The sequence below is a fragment of the Saccopteryx bilineata genome, chromosome 2 (assembly GCF_036850765.1).
Source record: "Saccopteryx bilineata isolate mSacBil1 chromosome 2, mSacBil1_pri_phased_curated, whole genome shotgun sequence".
Lineage (NCBI taxonomy): Eukaryota > Metazoa > Chordata > Mammalia > Chiroptera > Emballonuridae > Saccopteryx > Saccopteryx bilineata.
The window spans coordinates 59791737-59807286 of record NC_089491.1 but is presented as its reverse complement, the minus strand read 5'-3'; the positions used below and the strand labels follow the sequence as shown (position 1 = coordinate 59807286).

At 42.0% G+C, this 15550-nt stretch overlaps 1 protein-coding gene across 1 annotated transcript; it reads right to left on the bottom strand.

The window, feature by feature from the left end:
* Positions 1–3055: 3055 nt before the first annotated feature.
* On the bottom strand, positions 3056–9161 carry TMEM252 (transmembrane protein 252). The gene is made up of 2 exons (XM_066257154.1): positions 8813–9161; positions 3056–4686 (listed from the first exon to the last, which is right to left on the bottom strand). The coding sequence occupies exons 1-2, from the start codon at positions 9088–9090 to the stop codon at positions 4347–4349; spliced, it is 618 nt and encodes a 205-aa protein (XP_066113251.1). The 5' UTR covers positions 9091–9161; the 3' UTR covers positions 3056–4346.
* Positions 9162–15550: the final 6389 nt, after the last annotated feature.

The window sequence follows — 15550 nt, the reverse complement described above, 5'->3', positions numbered from 1 at the left end:
CTTTTAATCATCTTTATTTTCAATGCACAGTGTAAATGAATCCTCATTTTAAAATTCTGCTTCTTTATTTCTGTATGGAGTCATGTATGGCCAGCAGCCCATATATATATATATTCATCCATTCAGCAAACACTGGTTGAACAACTCTATGCAGAATCCTGATTTTGGTGCAGCATGGAGATATACAAAACATTATTTCTGCTCTTATGAGTTTGTAATTAGGGACCAGGAGGCTTTGACAAAAATATACAAAGAATTGAGTAGATACAAATGTTATAGTAGAAACACAAGCAATTGTGGAAATACATAGAGAGATTGACTCAGAGATGGCAGGACCCCGGGGCACTTGAGGAGTTTCCCAAGGAGCAGAGTTTCCCAAAGAGTGGAGTTTCCTGGGACTTGTAACTATTTATATAGTTTCACCAGGTGTAACTGTAGCAGGAACAAAGACTAGGAGTTGAAAGGCAGGAAGGCTGGAGAAGAGGCTTACGTTGGGTCTAGTGAGAGGTGGCTTGGATGAGTGGGGTTGAGGCAGACACAGCGTTATAAATATCAGGCAGAGCAAATGCCTGGGCCCAGCTATGGAAACCAGCAGCTGCACAGCCACCTATTTTTACAGAGCTTTTCCCCAGCTGGGTTGCTAAGGGGAAGGCCCCGCAGTGGCTCTAGGACACAGCCTCTCTCTGGAGCCTGCTCCCATTCACATTGCCAAGGTATTATGTCTGCTTTATGTAAAACCCAGGCTTCTCGTGCTGAGCTTGCATACATGCCCTCTTGCCTCATCCTTAAGGAGGTAACAGACCGGAAGTCACTCTTCTGCACATAATGTTCATTATGTTCTTAAAGATGGAGCTCCAGCCACCAGTTCTTAAGAGTAAATGACTGGAGAAGCCCAATAAATTTGTGGGGACCACAGGAGACAATCATAGAAGAGACGATGTCTGGGCCACTCTTGTAGCCGGCTAACATGGAGGGGTTCACTCACAATACCATGTGTCTCCAGAACCATGACAGCAACAATATATATAACACTGTGGTTCCCAACCAGGCCAGTGTCACTACCCACACAGCAGGTGTTTGGAAATGTGTATACATGCGCCAGGGAGGCCTTTAACAGGAGGGACCAAGGATGCTAACTATCCTGCCATGTGTCAGTCAGTCTCCTAGAACAAAAGTTGTTTTGCCTTATCCATGATTCTTGAGTTTATCAGCTATGAAAATGGGTAGGCAATCATTGAGGTCATTTATCAAACCTTACTGATCCAAAGTGCACAAACAGTGTTGCATGACAATGCGGGCTGGCGGGCTTGGATATGACACGACCACTTTCTGCACAGAAAACCTCGGATTGACGACTAGCCCCATGGTTGCACAGTGGGCCGACAGCTTTCTGCACTGAGCCAGTGTTCTCTGCAGGCAGTACAGGCAATGACGGGGCTAATGGGGTGGTGACTGATCATTGGCCAGCTGTGGGTCAGTGTGAGGCATGGGGACTGAATCTGGCAGCGATATCCATCCACCGTGGCCAGTCTGGGGAAGTTGAAAACCACCTGGGGGAACTGGTAGTAAACTAACAGATGACTCCATTTTGTTGCTTGGTCACGTACTGGGTATTCTCGAACTATGTGGCCACTGATACCCCAGACACCTGCCTTGAGGACACTTCTATTTCTAGGTGGAGAAGGGTCTGAGAAATCGCGCGCCTTTGGAAATGATGTAACTGCCAGTAAATCAGTCTTTGGCCCTTCAACAGTTACAAACAGCAAGAGATTATCTGAGGCGTCAGAGCTTAGCAGAATGCCTGCTTGACTCATACCAGCTGGAGGCCTTATCAGTGAAAATGGCTCATGCAGTTGACAGCCCACTTGGTATGTGAATGAGCCTAAGTTATTGTGGAACATTATAGAATACAGTGAAGATATGCATTATAAACCCATGTCTGTATTATATTTACATGTCTTTTAACACCTAGCATGGGCCCTGCCATATAGGTGAAGTGAGCTGGGGAGATACCTCATCAAACACTATGTGTTTAAGCAGATTCCTAAAGGATGAATAGGACTGTCTGTAAAAGTACTGCTGAGTTTTTGAGTGGAGGGGTTAAAAATACCCACACTACATCTCAGATATGCAAAAGATGCAGCGTAAACTATTCTATAACTGACCTTAACATGCTCATCTTCTGGGGGGGGGGTCAAGGGAGGGTGCTTAAACTTGTTATTCAGGTGGAGTTATAAGATTGAAATATTGGCGAGCCATCGTCTCTGAATAGTTCCCTTCCTCATTGACACATGAGCCTATCATTCACATCTGAGAGGAGGGGACAAGCAAAGACACTCAGCTTGGAGGTTTGCCTCTTGTCCACTGTCTCACAGTCTAAATGTCCTCCCTGTCATTCACAGAACCATGGTTCCCAATCCATCACCATTCATTTTATCATAAACTTAAGTGGAAGTGGGGATACAATGTCTATTTCCCCTGGGTAAATTCCCCCAGGGGTGGCCAGTGAATTCTTGTTAACCACACAGGACACTCTTCTCTGACCTGCCCAGTGCATTTTAATTGCCAGGCCTTTCAAAGGTAGGATTTGTTTTGGGGTAATACCCATGTTCTTGATGCTTGCTCCAGAGCATGTATTTTTTTAATGCAATAAATACCTCTTAGTAATATTTATTTTTTATTTATTTTTTAGATTTTATTTCTTGATTTTTTTAGAGAGAGGAGTTGGGCGGGGGGGAGAAGCAAGAAGCATCAACTCATAGTAGTTGCTTCCTGTATGTGCCTTGACCCGGCAAACCCAGGGTTTTGAACTGGTGACCTCAGTGTTCCAGGTCGAGACTTTATCCACTGCACCACCACAGGTCAGGCATAGTATCTCTTTTTAAAAAGCTCCTGACTATTTTTCTAAATCAAGAGTTTTCATTAAGTAGTGTTTGGTTTTGCAAAAAGATTTACTCATTTGGATGCTATATTAGTTCCACATAGAGAATGAAACTTTGACTTGTGTTATTCTATTGATTTTTTTCTGATACAAAACAATGGCAAAAACGGAAAGTTTAAGTATAAAATTTATTGCAGTAAAAAGACTAAAACAATTTTCTTATATAAACCAAAATTCACGTTTGTTTCGTATGACTACCAGTAGTTGGAAAAGCCATCTGTGACCTATGTGAACTCTGGAGGAAAGCCCTGCAGTAAAGCTTGTTCAGGTCAGTCAATGTACTCAGACCCCAGGGAAAGTCTCAGGATAACTGTCTCAGTAGTGGGTGGAAAGAGGCGATAGGAGAGTAGTAATAAATTGCATTGCTAATAAATGATCACAATCCTGTTGGACAACGATGAGTGACTTGCATATCCAATGACGCTCTGAGGTCAAGAATTCAGATCACAGATGGCCAAATTCATGCTCTGTGTAAAGGAACCAGGAATTTCTTTTATGTGGCTTCCTGTGTACTCGTCAGGATGCACTGTCTTAATCTGTGCACTCAGCGAGAACAGGGAAGAGGAGGCCAAGGGGACCGCATCCCATCTCAGAAACCTTCTTCCTCCTGAGCAATCTTCATCCTTCCCATCACTGCTCAAAGCCCCACCTGTGCCCGTTCACCAGTGGCTGCTTGCTACCATTAGGAAACATCTTTCATCGGCACTACACTGATCAGATGAAAGGAAACTATAGCAAGAGGTAAGGGCCAAACTCCTGAGTGAAAACCTGGAGGCCTACTTACATTTTCAAAGAGAACCTAGCAGAGGAACCCTAAAGCAATCTCTGCTGCCTCGCCAAGGGCTTTGAGTTATTGCAACAACCTTGGGGCTCCCCTTTTTGTTAAGGGCCCACTTTCCAAAAGGGGAGAGAAATCCAAACTGCTCCCTGTAAGGAAGGAAGGAAGGCTGGGTTAACCTAGCACAAAAGTTGGAAGTAAACATGTCCTCCCCTGCCTTCCTATGTACCCTCCTTCATCCTCCTAGAAATAACTGTGTTATTAGAAACGCTTCTTAACTTCTCCAAGCCTAGGTTTTTGCATCTGTAAAATGCAAATAACCGTTGCACCCATCTCTGAAGGTTATGATGAGGCCTACATCCAAAGCATAGAAAGTTCATAGCACAGAGCTTGCTATATAAAAAGCACTCCATAACTGTTATTGATTCCAGCATAAATTCTCCACTCAGTAGAGGAGGAAACTGAGCCCAGAGAGATGAAGATTCTTGTCCAAGCTCTAAAGCATCAGCTGCATGTGTTCCCAGCAGCCTGCCATTTGACCTGTCCTCTTGTAGTAGAACAAAATATACCAGAGCCGACAAGATTTCTTAGAGACTCCGGATCCCCTCAGGGAGCTCTTGTGCAGGGTCACTGGCATGGCTTTTCCTCCCACGATCCCTTGCCCGCTTTTATTTTTAGCAGCTGTATCCCATGAGGGGGCGGCTTGCGCGCTGGAGAGCTTCCCCCACTCCAGCGCTCCTGGTTCAGCCCCTGGGCATCCTGTGATGGTGTGGCTGCCACCGCCCTGTCCGCCACAGACTCGTCGTAGGAGGGTGGTACTTCTCGGTGAGCATCATTTTCCTCCTCAAATTCAAGGTCCATCTCTGTGTACAGAGGTGGAGGGATATCCGAGGCCTCTCCCTCTGCAGGGCAGGTTTGCTTTTCAGCATCAAGACTTTCTTCATAAGCAGGAGGGTAAAAATCTGGCCTGGGGGACAAAATGCCACACACATACATGTGTTATTCAAGTGGTTTGTGCCAAAGAGGCATATGTCTGCCTTTCTCTAATCATGCTGGGCAAAGTTAAACTGTTAAGAAACATTGATTTTGAAACAGATATATTTCTTCCCTGGCAACACCAGTTTTTTTAAAACTGTGTCACTCTTCTAGCAGAGCCCGCTTTATCAGACATAGGTGTGGGTCTCTAGTCACACGTTCCCGAGTGGGTTATTCCGAGCAGTTCTCTCTCTCTTACTCTTAGAAGCAGGGACTTTCAGTATGAGGTCCTTAGCAGCGTAGGGGACACGGGGACCTTGACTGTGGTACATCTCTACCCAATTATTTAGTCCATTCACATCCTTGTCCCCATTCACATATATCATCTTCTACTCAGTTGCACTCACTGTCTCTGATCCTCTCAGCCAGCAAAATAATGAATGGAAGCCATCTCCCTGCAGTTCCCTGAACTACCGTAGCTGCTTCTCTCTTTCCCACCAAGCTTTCAAATCTCGACAGCTAGTTAAGACAAACAAACAACAAACAAAAACCCCATAATTGTTTGCCATGCTATTTCAATTGAAAACTTTGTGTGGATTTCAGATGCAGCTTTTTCCACGCCATCAGGCCAATGGCTAAGAGAGCCATTCATGCCAGAGCTGATGTACTCATTAGTAATCTTGCCCAGTGTTGCTAATTGCTAAATCCTTCCAACTTCTCCATTATGAATGGGGTTGGGGGTGGCATGGAGGTGAGGAAGAGAGAGGGTGAGCTTGGTTGAGATGTGTATTTATAGAGCAAATTCTTCCAGTGTCTACAGGGAGTGTTTGTGGTGTGTAACCACAACAGAACAGGAACTGCCATTTGTAGCCACAGCTCCTTTCCAAATGTGACCAGGCCCAAAGCCAAATGGCTGAGGCTGCTGTCTACTGTACAGCACAAACCTCAGCCTTCACTCAGAACAGCCAAGGCTCTGTCCTGGGGCACACGTGTGAAGACACTGAAGACAGAAAGGTGAGCTGTCCCCAGAGTAATTCGAGAGGTTCCAGGATGACTGCCACCTGCCCCTCAAATGTGACTCACCTCTCCTAATCCCTCCCAGAACAGTCCACATTCCCAGGGCCCTGAATTCTACTGTTGCAGACCCACTTGCTGTCATACCTCAACCTGGCCACCCATTTTGCATGCAAATGCTTCGGAGAAATGTAGCTTTCCATTGACTGACTTCCTAGCCATTTTAAATGGGTTGGGCGTCTATTAGCTGCAGGAGGAATAGTCAGTAAGTGGAGGCACCCTGATGTCCATAATATACTTTAAAACATTTCTGCACAGATATTGTAGTGTTATGTATGTGTCAGCAGATTTAAGCTACACCCCAAAGGTAATCAGTTACTCTTATCAGGAATTCAAAGTCTGGAGGCAATTCTCTAACATTTATACAAAATAAAACCAGCACTGTAGAAGCATCTTCTACGATTATTTCAGTTATCTTAACTTTTACCAAATCCAGAGACCTTGCTAGTAAGTATAATAAACATTGGGAGTGGATTTTGGTTATTATAATTAGCATCATTAATAAGCACAATAATGTAAAAAACCAAGTCATGGGTAAAATTGCTTATATTCAAACAACATGGAGTAGCCAAAATATTTTAGATGGCGAGGGTAGAAGGATTGATGAGGTCTTGCAGCCTGTACCTTAAAAATGATGCCTGATGTTTTATCCCGGAATGGTCCTGTGTCCAACCAAGAAATAGGAGGTTTTTGGTTGTCTGATACTAACCATAAGGTTAGCTGAAAAATTTTAATGTGATGAAATATATATATCATAATATTTTCCATATTAGCCAAGCGTGCAGTTCAGTGACACTAAGTACCATATTTTTTGCTCCATAAGACACACATTTTCCTCCCAAAAGTGGAGGGGAAAATGCCCATGTGTCTTATAGAGCAAAAAATACGGTATTTTATTAAATATTTTAACACACCATTAGGTTCAGAATTTTTTTTTTCTTGTTTTCCTCCTTAAAACCATAGGTATGTTGCCTGACCTGTGGTGGCGCAGTGGATAAAGCGTCGACCTGGAAATGCTGAGGTCGCCAGTTCGAAACCCTGGGCTTGCCTGGTCAAGGCACATATGGGAGTTGATGCTTCCAGCTCCTCCCCCCTTCTCTCTCTCTGTCTCTCCTCTCTCTCTCTGTCTCTCCCTCTCCTCTCTAAAATAAATAAATAAATAAATAAATAAATAAATAAATAAAACTTAAAAACCATAGTATGTCTTATGATCAGGAGCATCTTATGGAGCGAAAAATATGGTATGTACATTCACATTGTTATATAACCATTGCCACTATTCATCTCCCAAACTGAAACCTGTGCCTCTTAAACAATTACTCCTCATCTTCCTGCCTCCTGCCCCTAAGAACCACTGTACCATGTTCTGTCTGTGAATTTGACTACACTAGGTACCTCATATAAGTGGAATCGTATGTATTTGTCTTTTGTGTCTGGTTTACTTCCCTTAGCATAGTGTCATTAAGGTTCATCCGTGTGGTAGCATGCATCAAAATTTCTTTAATTCTGAAGGCTGAAAAATATTCTGCTGTACGTATATACTACATTTTGTTTGTCCTTTCATTCACTGGTGGACTAGCGGTTGTTTCTGCCTTTTGGCTAATGTGAAAAATGCTGCTATAAATATTGTTGTACAAATATCTGTTCACGTCCCTGCTTTCAGTTGTTTTGTGTGTATGCCCAGAAGTGGAATTTCTGGATCAGATAGAAATTCTATGTTTAATGTTTCTTAAATTTCTTTTATTGATTGATTTTAGAGAGACAGAGAGGAAGGGGAAAGAGAGAGAGAGAGAGAGAGAGAGAGAGAAAAGCATTCATTTGTTATTCCACTTAGCTGTGTACTCATTCATCCTTTCTGTATGTTCCCTGACCAGGGATCTAATCCACAACCTGGTGTTTTGGGATGATGCTTTAATCCAGGGGTCCCCAAACTTTTTACACAGGGGGCCAGTTCACTGTCCCTCAGACCGTTGGAGGGCCGGACTATAAAAAAAAACTATGAACAAATCTCTATGCACACTGCACATATCTTATTTTAAAGTAAAAAAACAAAACGGGAACAAATACAATATTTAAAATAAAAAACAAGTAAATTTAAATCAAGAAACTGACCAGTATTTCAATGGGAACTATAGGCCTGCTTTTGGCTAATGAGATGGTCAATGTGCTCCTTTCACTGACCACCAATGAAAGAGGTGCCTCTTCCGGAAGTGCAGCGGGGGCCGGATAAATGGCCTTAGGGGGCCCGCATGTGGCCCGTGGGCCGGGTGTAGTTTGGGGACCCCTGCTCTAATCGAATGAGCTAACTGGTCAGGACTGTTAATGTTTTGAGGAACCTCCATATTATTTTCCACAGTGGCTGCACCATTTTGCATTCCCATCAGCAGTGTACTAGGTTTTCCATTTGTCCACATCCTTGCTAATGCTTGTTTTCTGTTTGTGTGTTTTTTGTAATAGCCATGCTAATGGGCACAGTGTGGCAGGGTTAACTGAATCTTACCTCTGAAATATTATTGCTTTGCCTCAAATTAATTTTTCATGCAAAGTATGATCAGAACACCTGAAAGGCTGCTAAACTGGGACTTCACCAAGTTCACAGAGAGAAGGTAGGACTGACTCTTTGCCTGCTTGTCACTTGCTGTGCAGCAGACTTCGGTTCTGGACTTGCTCTCCTTATCACTTGGCAGCCAGGTTATGCGGTATAACTAACCACCTCCAGCCCCTAAGGATGGCTCCCATGATACAAGAAAAAAGCCTTCACATTGAGCCTCTCAAATTGGCTTAGGAGGGTTTTCAATGTGTTTGGGGGGACAGGGTGGAGTCTCTGAGATAAATTTCCTTTACTGCATGGTTTCTCCCAGAGGCAGCACCATTATTCCTAATAACTAAGCCCAGAGAGATGCCCTAGTGATAGAGCTTCAGTTCTAGACATGCAGCCCCAGGAGTCATGGAAATCGCTCCACTGCAGGATTAGAAGTCATTCTGCTTTTCCAGAACTCAGCCCCGTCTCAGCCCTCATTAGTCCTCCGCTTCTCAGCACATACCTGTCCACCATGGCCGGGGTCACGGCCCCACGAGCAGGGTGTTGTCTGAGCATAGGGCTGAACATCCCTTTGTTCACACTCGCCTGGCAGTAGGTGCTCCAGAAAATTCCACTCAGGAGGATCACAAACCCCAGAGGGAGAAGCCAATAGGCCAGGATCAGGCTCCCCGGACAGTTGAATACAGAGCCTGAGGAGATGAAGAAGGCCCCCAGGCAGATTACCAGGAAGCCTGTCAGGAGGGCCAGGGCGCAGAGCACAACACCAGTTCTTGTCTGCATCCCTGCTCTCTGGAACCCAGCTCCCTGGCCCAGCCACTCCCCTGCTTCCCTTACTCAGAGAGAATGCTCTCATTAGCCAGCTCATAGCTTTATACACGCTGGGACCAATTGGCCTTTGGACAATTAAATGAAGCGGGCACTTAAAAGGTATTCATTAACCATAGAAAGTAACTATAATTTTGTTGAAGGATTAACCTAAAAAGACAGCATTGTATACTACAGAAAGGAGTGGCCTGTCACAGCTGTCTTGTTCTACTCAGCTAGATAGGACCCTCAGCTGGCCAAGTTATTTGAGGGGTGGTCTCCCAGCCTTTGATTTAAAGGGCGCTGGTGTTTTATTCCCGTCAGTGGGTAATTTCCCACTCATTCTAAAGAAATTAGCATTCTTTGATGAACTATCTTCTTTGTAGTTTGTCAGGAAGTCCTTCCCTGATTTCTTCTTTCTTTCTCTGTACTAAAAAGACTTTCTAAGAAAAGGCTCTTAAGGTCCTGACTGAATAGTGCAGTTGGTTAGAGCATCGTCCTCATCCTCATACACCAAGGTTGTAGGTCCTATCCCTGTTCAGAGCACATACAAAAATCTACAATGAATGCATAAATAAATGGAACAACAAATCTGTGTTTCTCTCTCTCTCCTTCGCATTCTTTCTCTCTCTCTCAAATCAATAGATTAAAAAAAAATTAAAGACCCTTACATGTTTGTCTTGCCTCTCTTAATGAATCTCATTTTATTGCCCTTACACTATGATAATGAAAATATTCCAAGAGAAAAGTCCATGGGGTAAGCTCTCTGATTCCTTTCTATTGACAAGAAAGATGAGCATCAGCAGGCAGGGGAAAGAGAGTGTTGGAGAGAATTGTAATAGACAAGGCTTCGGGAATTTGCAGGGATTTCAGGGGATAGACCTAAAATGTGATGATCTGGTAACTTCTGCTCTAATTCTGGTTTTGTATTTTTCCCATTAATAGTGCCCACTGTTCAGATCCTATGGTCATTTCTGCTTAACACATAGGTGATGGATAAAAATATTTTGCTTATTGCTCACCCATTGGCCACCATTCTTGGCTCACTAGAAATAGTTGAACCAGACCTCACCCTTCCTGCTCTCAAAAAAAAAAAAAAAAAAAAGACGCAGGCATCTGATAAAGAGCATTCCCTAAGGTGTGTAGCATGTTTCCACCTCCGTATCAAACAAAAGCTTGTAAGAAACACTGCCTATTGAACCCCCACCCTCCTCCCACACAGCTCATGGTTTCACAGAGCATACTAACGTATTAAAGGCTTTGAAAAGTCCTGCAACCTTCTTCCTCTCATAAAATGTTTATTAAATAAAATTTGTTTTGGTAGATGCTGCTAAAAAATGTTCCCTGTCTTCTCTCCAACTCCATTGCTCTATGTGGTGTTGTCTTAAAGAATCTGTCTTAGGACGAGCCTTCTCCTTTTACAGAATTTGATTCTTCTATCCTGGCTGTCTTCAGTTGCAGACACCTATTTTAGATCTTGTCTGTACTCTAATTCTTTATTTTTTTATTTGATGCTTGTTGCTGCCCAGAGAGTCTCTGGGTCACTTTTTTCCAGAGAGATATGTTCAGTCCTCTTTGCTATTCCTCTACCTTACTACTCCCTTACCATTATTTTCTATTTACTTTCCCATTAAAAAAAGCAGTTCTTCATGCAATCAATATGTACATTATATTGTCTTATGTATATTATATTGTCTATTGTATATTATACCCACTATCTCCTCAGCTTTAACTTTATGTCATGAACTAGGAGAGAGAAAGATACCAGGGCAAAAATGCTGTAAGTCACATCCCCATTCTACCTTCTAACTTCTACCTTTATTAGGGTCAATGCTTACCCTGAACTACTTTCATCTTCTAGTCTTGCTTTTATCCTTGAAATCTTAAAACAACTCTTTTTCCCTCCTTCCCCAATTAGTCTTGAGGTTGGCAGATTTCTAAGATGATCCCCAGTGGTTCAAGTCCTTTTGAGTGTGGGCTGGACATAGTGTCTTGATTCTAATAGAATATGGCAAAGGTGATAAGTAGGTAACAAAAAATCGTGACTCCTGTCTTACTAGCATGATTTATATTGCCCTCATAGCTTGCACTCTTTTTTTTAATTTATTCATTTTTAGAGAGGAGAGAGAAAGGGCAAGAGAGAGACAGAGAGAGAGAGAGAGGAGAGACAGAGAGAGAGAAGGGGGGAAGAGCTGGAAGCATCAACTCCCTTGTGCCTTGACCAGGCAAGCCCAGGGTTTCGAACCGGCGACCTCAGCATTTCCAGGTGGGTGCTTTATCTACTGCGCCACCACAGGTCAAGCCAGCTTGTACTCTTTGAGGAAGGAAGCTGGCATATTAGAGAAGCCCCATAGGACAAGGAACTGAGGGCAGCTTCTGGCCAACAGTCAGTGAGGATCTGAGGCCCTTAGTCCATGATCCAGTTAGGAACTGCATCCTGCCAATAACCATTGAATTTGGGATCAAATCCTTGCCCAGTTAAGCCTTGCAGTGACTATAACCTAAGCAACACCTTGATTGAGAAACCTTGAAGGCAAGGACTTAGTTAAGCAATGCCCAGATTCTTAACACACAGAAATTGTGAAGCATGTGTGTTCTTTTTAAATGGCTAAGTTTTGTGGCAATTTGTTAGGCAGTAAAGTAATAAATAAAAATAGAAATAATTAAAAGAAAATGTTTGAGCAGAAAAAGAAAGGAAAAAAGGAGGGAAGAAAGAAAGGAAGGAAGGAAGGAGGAAAGAAGGAAGGAAAAAAGAAAGAAAGAAAGAAAGAAGAAAGAAAGAAAGAGAAAGAAAGAAAGAAAGAAAAAGAAAGAAAGAAAAAAAGAAAGAAAGAAAAAAAGAAAGAAAGAAAGAAAGAAAGAAAGAAAGAAAGAAAGAAAGAAAGAAAGAAAGAAAGAAAGAAAAGAAAGAAAGGAAAGGAGATCAGATCTGTGTTAGCAGAGGTGGGCTGGGAGGAGGAGGAACTGGATTAAGGACGTAATGTACAACACAATGACTTTAACACTGCTATGTGGTATATTTGAAAGTTGTTAAGAGGGTAGATCCTAAGAGTCCTCATCACAAGGAATAACTCTTCTTAATTGATATGAGATGATGGATGTTACCTATACTTATTGTGGTAATTATTTCACAATATATGTAAGTCAAATTATTATGCCATGTACCTTAAACTGATATAGTGCTGTATGCCAATTGTATCTCAATTAAACTAGGGGGGAAAGTATTTTCTGGTTCACTTACTCTTAACTACCTCACTTTATAGATGAGGACAATGTGCTTTCTAGCAGGGGCCCAAGGTCATGAACCAAACCCAAACTCAAATTCAGGTTTCTGGATCCCAAGCTCAGAGCCCTTGTGATTATACTATTACAAAAGTTATATTGTTAAAATTTCATTGATCACATAGCAGAAATGTAGTATGTGGGGCAGTCCTTAATATGCGTGACCTTGGGCTTGAAGTTAGAAGAAAGGAGTTGCCAGATTGCACAGTGGATCATGAGGGAGCGAGTCAAATAGGGCAGGGGTGCTGTGGTGAGAAAGGTTGGAAGGCTCAAATAGAAATTATTGCAGAGTCATAGTATCGAAATTAAAAGGACATTATTGAGAATGGCCAGTTTCCAAAAGATTGACTTGCCTGTAGGGGAAAATAAAAAGCCCAAAATATATTAGGTTGTTTCCTTTGTTCTTTTATTCTCCTATCTTTGCTGTCCGAGCTGCTATGAGATGGGGCTTTCCAAAGTTTTAGAATAAATATACATACATACTATCAAAATTCCAAGTTTGTAATTCCAAGGAAATGACTATTAAACCTTCTTTTCCCTCCCTCCACAGTAATTTTAAATATGGGTCAGATTTTATTTTAAAACACTCTAAAAAACAGTCCTAAATTTCCTTTTCCTTTTCCTCCTCCACCACCTTCTCTCTCTTCTTCCTTTACCCTCCTCCTCTTATTAACTGACTTTTGTCTGAAATGAATGTATTATCATATAGATTTTGAAATTTAAGCTATTTATTATAATTTAACTTGTCATATTAACTAAGAAGAAACCTCCTTGAAAGGACTACTTCACAGAAATGTACCCAGCCTTTAATAACCCAAACAAATGTGTTCCAGTGTTCCTTCTTTGGAAGTTTATCCCTTGCTCTGTATACACAATCATGATCAGCCTGTTTTATGATGGCTGGTAGCTGACACGAGCTACAGAAATAAACAATTGGTAACCATGTCAACCTACTACTATAAGACTCAGGCTCTACTTGCAAACACACACACACGTGCGCGCTTTGAAGTTGGAAATTTCTTTGCAGGTTGTAAAATCCTGAGTCATTTATTTAAATGGAGAAATATGATTTTGTAATTGCAAAGACTAATGAAGTTTTCACGTGGATGATGATTTCACGTTACTTCAATGTTTGACAACTTTATTAAACTACTTGCTAGAAAGGGTCAGTTCAATTCAAGCTCATCCTCTGAAAATTATAATAAGCCTCTTTGGTGAATATAGTAATTTAGACAACAATTAAACTTCTCTGTAACGATTACATTTGTAGTTCTGTAAGGTTTTTGTGTCTGCGTGTGAGCAGCAGAGGGGAACAGTTTCAGGGGATTAAGTACACAGAAATGAATCCACTCCATTGGATTTGGGAGGGTTCTATTTGAAACTTAATAGAACTTTGGGAAGTTCTATTTGAAACTTAATGAAATCACCAATCCTAGAACTTTTCCTTAGCCCATAGAGTCCTGTAAGGCCAGTGGCTGCTACCCTGGCCATACAAGTTCTCACTGGATTCGGGCAGCAGAAAAGGAATGGTAGAGCCAGAAAATGGTGGGCCGTTCTGTTTATTAAAGTCTCATAATGTAGGACGAGCAAACAGGCATGGAAGATCACTTCCCTTTCTCTCTGGACTCTCGTGGACTCACAGGCCCCCATCAACTTCAGCAGGCCTCCCAAGCCCCTCAGCTCTCTCTCTCTCTCTCTCTCTCTCTCAACTCTCCAGCAAAACAGGTCAAGTGGAAATACCCCTTCTCCCGAAATCAATAGCAAACAATTGCTCCTCCCCGCGACAGAAAATTTGCAACTTGCAATCTGCCATCCTGAGGGCAAGCACCTGCAGCTTTTCACAGACGACATACACATGGTGCTGCCCAGGCCAATGCAAAATATAAGCAAGCAAACCTAAGCACACTCTACAAACTTGAAACATTGGTTTGCCCAACAAGCCCCTTTATGCTACTCAGTTCAGCAGGTTGAAAAAAAATTAAACAATAATTCTTTTATGTCAAGTTCAATCCTAAAAAACACTCCCTAACTTTTCCTGACTTCTCTCCTTCTTGAGAAAAACAGCAAGTGCTTAGAACAATTTTTCCTCAAATATTCTTGCATAAGACAGTCATTCTCAAACTTGGGTCAACCTCAGAGTCCCATGGAGGGATGTTAAGGCACAGACTGCTGGGTGCTACCCCAAGAATTTCTGATATATTCAGGGGGAGAGAGAGAGAGAGAGACTATAAATAATAAAGCAAGTGTAGCAAATTATTAATAATCAGTGAATCTGGGTAACAAGTACAGGTATTTGGGATTTCTTTATTCTTACTACAACTTTCTATAAGTATGAATTTTTTCCAAAATTAAAATATTAGACCATGACACTAAAACTGTTTAATATCTGAAAAAGACGAGAAAAAAGCCAGTATGAATACTCTCTCCTTGGGCGCTTGTCTTGGTTTGAGTCATGATCAGTACTGAACAACCAACTTCCTTCTTGACTCATCATTATCAACATATTACCAATAATAATTATTATTTTCAATACAAGACTCACAGAGTCTGAGCACACATGAATTTCTGAATCAGTGGCTTACGTAAGAGATTAGAACCTAAGCAGTCCTGGTATGATTCCTGAATCTGCTGCCATTTACCAGTCCTGTGAAGCTGGGAGTCTAACCCAGGGCTAGTGCATTGTGCTCTAGGAGGTACCATTTACATAGAAAACAAAGGGAATGTTGCCCCTTGGAGTTATGCAAGACTGTGACATTCAACTTTCCTGAACCTCAGTTTCCATATCTGTAGAATGGGAAGAATAATAAAGCCCACAGAGGTTAAATTGAAGGTGATAGTAATGATCACTATGGGAAACCACAGATCCTCCTGCAGGAGAAATGATCTCCCTGGTCCCTTCCAGTACCGATGCTATGATCTGGAGACTGTTTCATTTAACAGAGACAATGTAGACAGACTTTCCTCAGATTTATTTATTTATTATTTTTCTCCCAGGAGACCTTCATGAAAAGTCATATTTTTGTTATTTAACTTATGTCAACAAAAGAAGTTAATGATTTTCCAACTCCATGAATAAAGATAGTGTCTCCTTTGAAGGAAATCACATGCAGTATCTTTTCTTGGAGATACCAAGTCCCAGCACCTTGCTGATGTG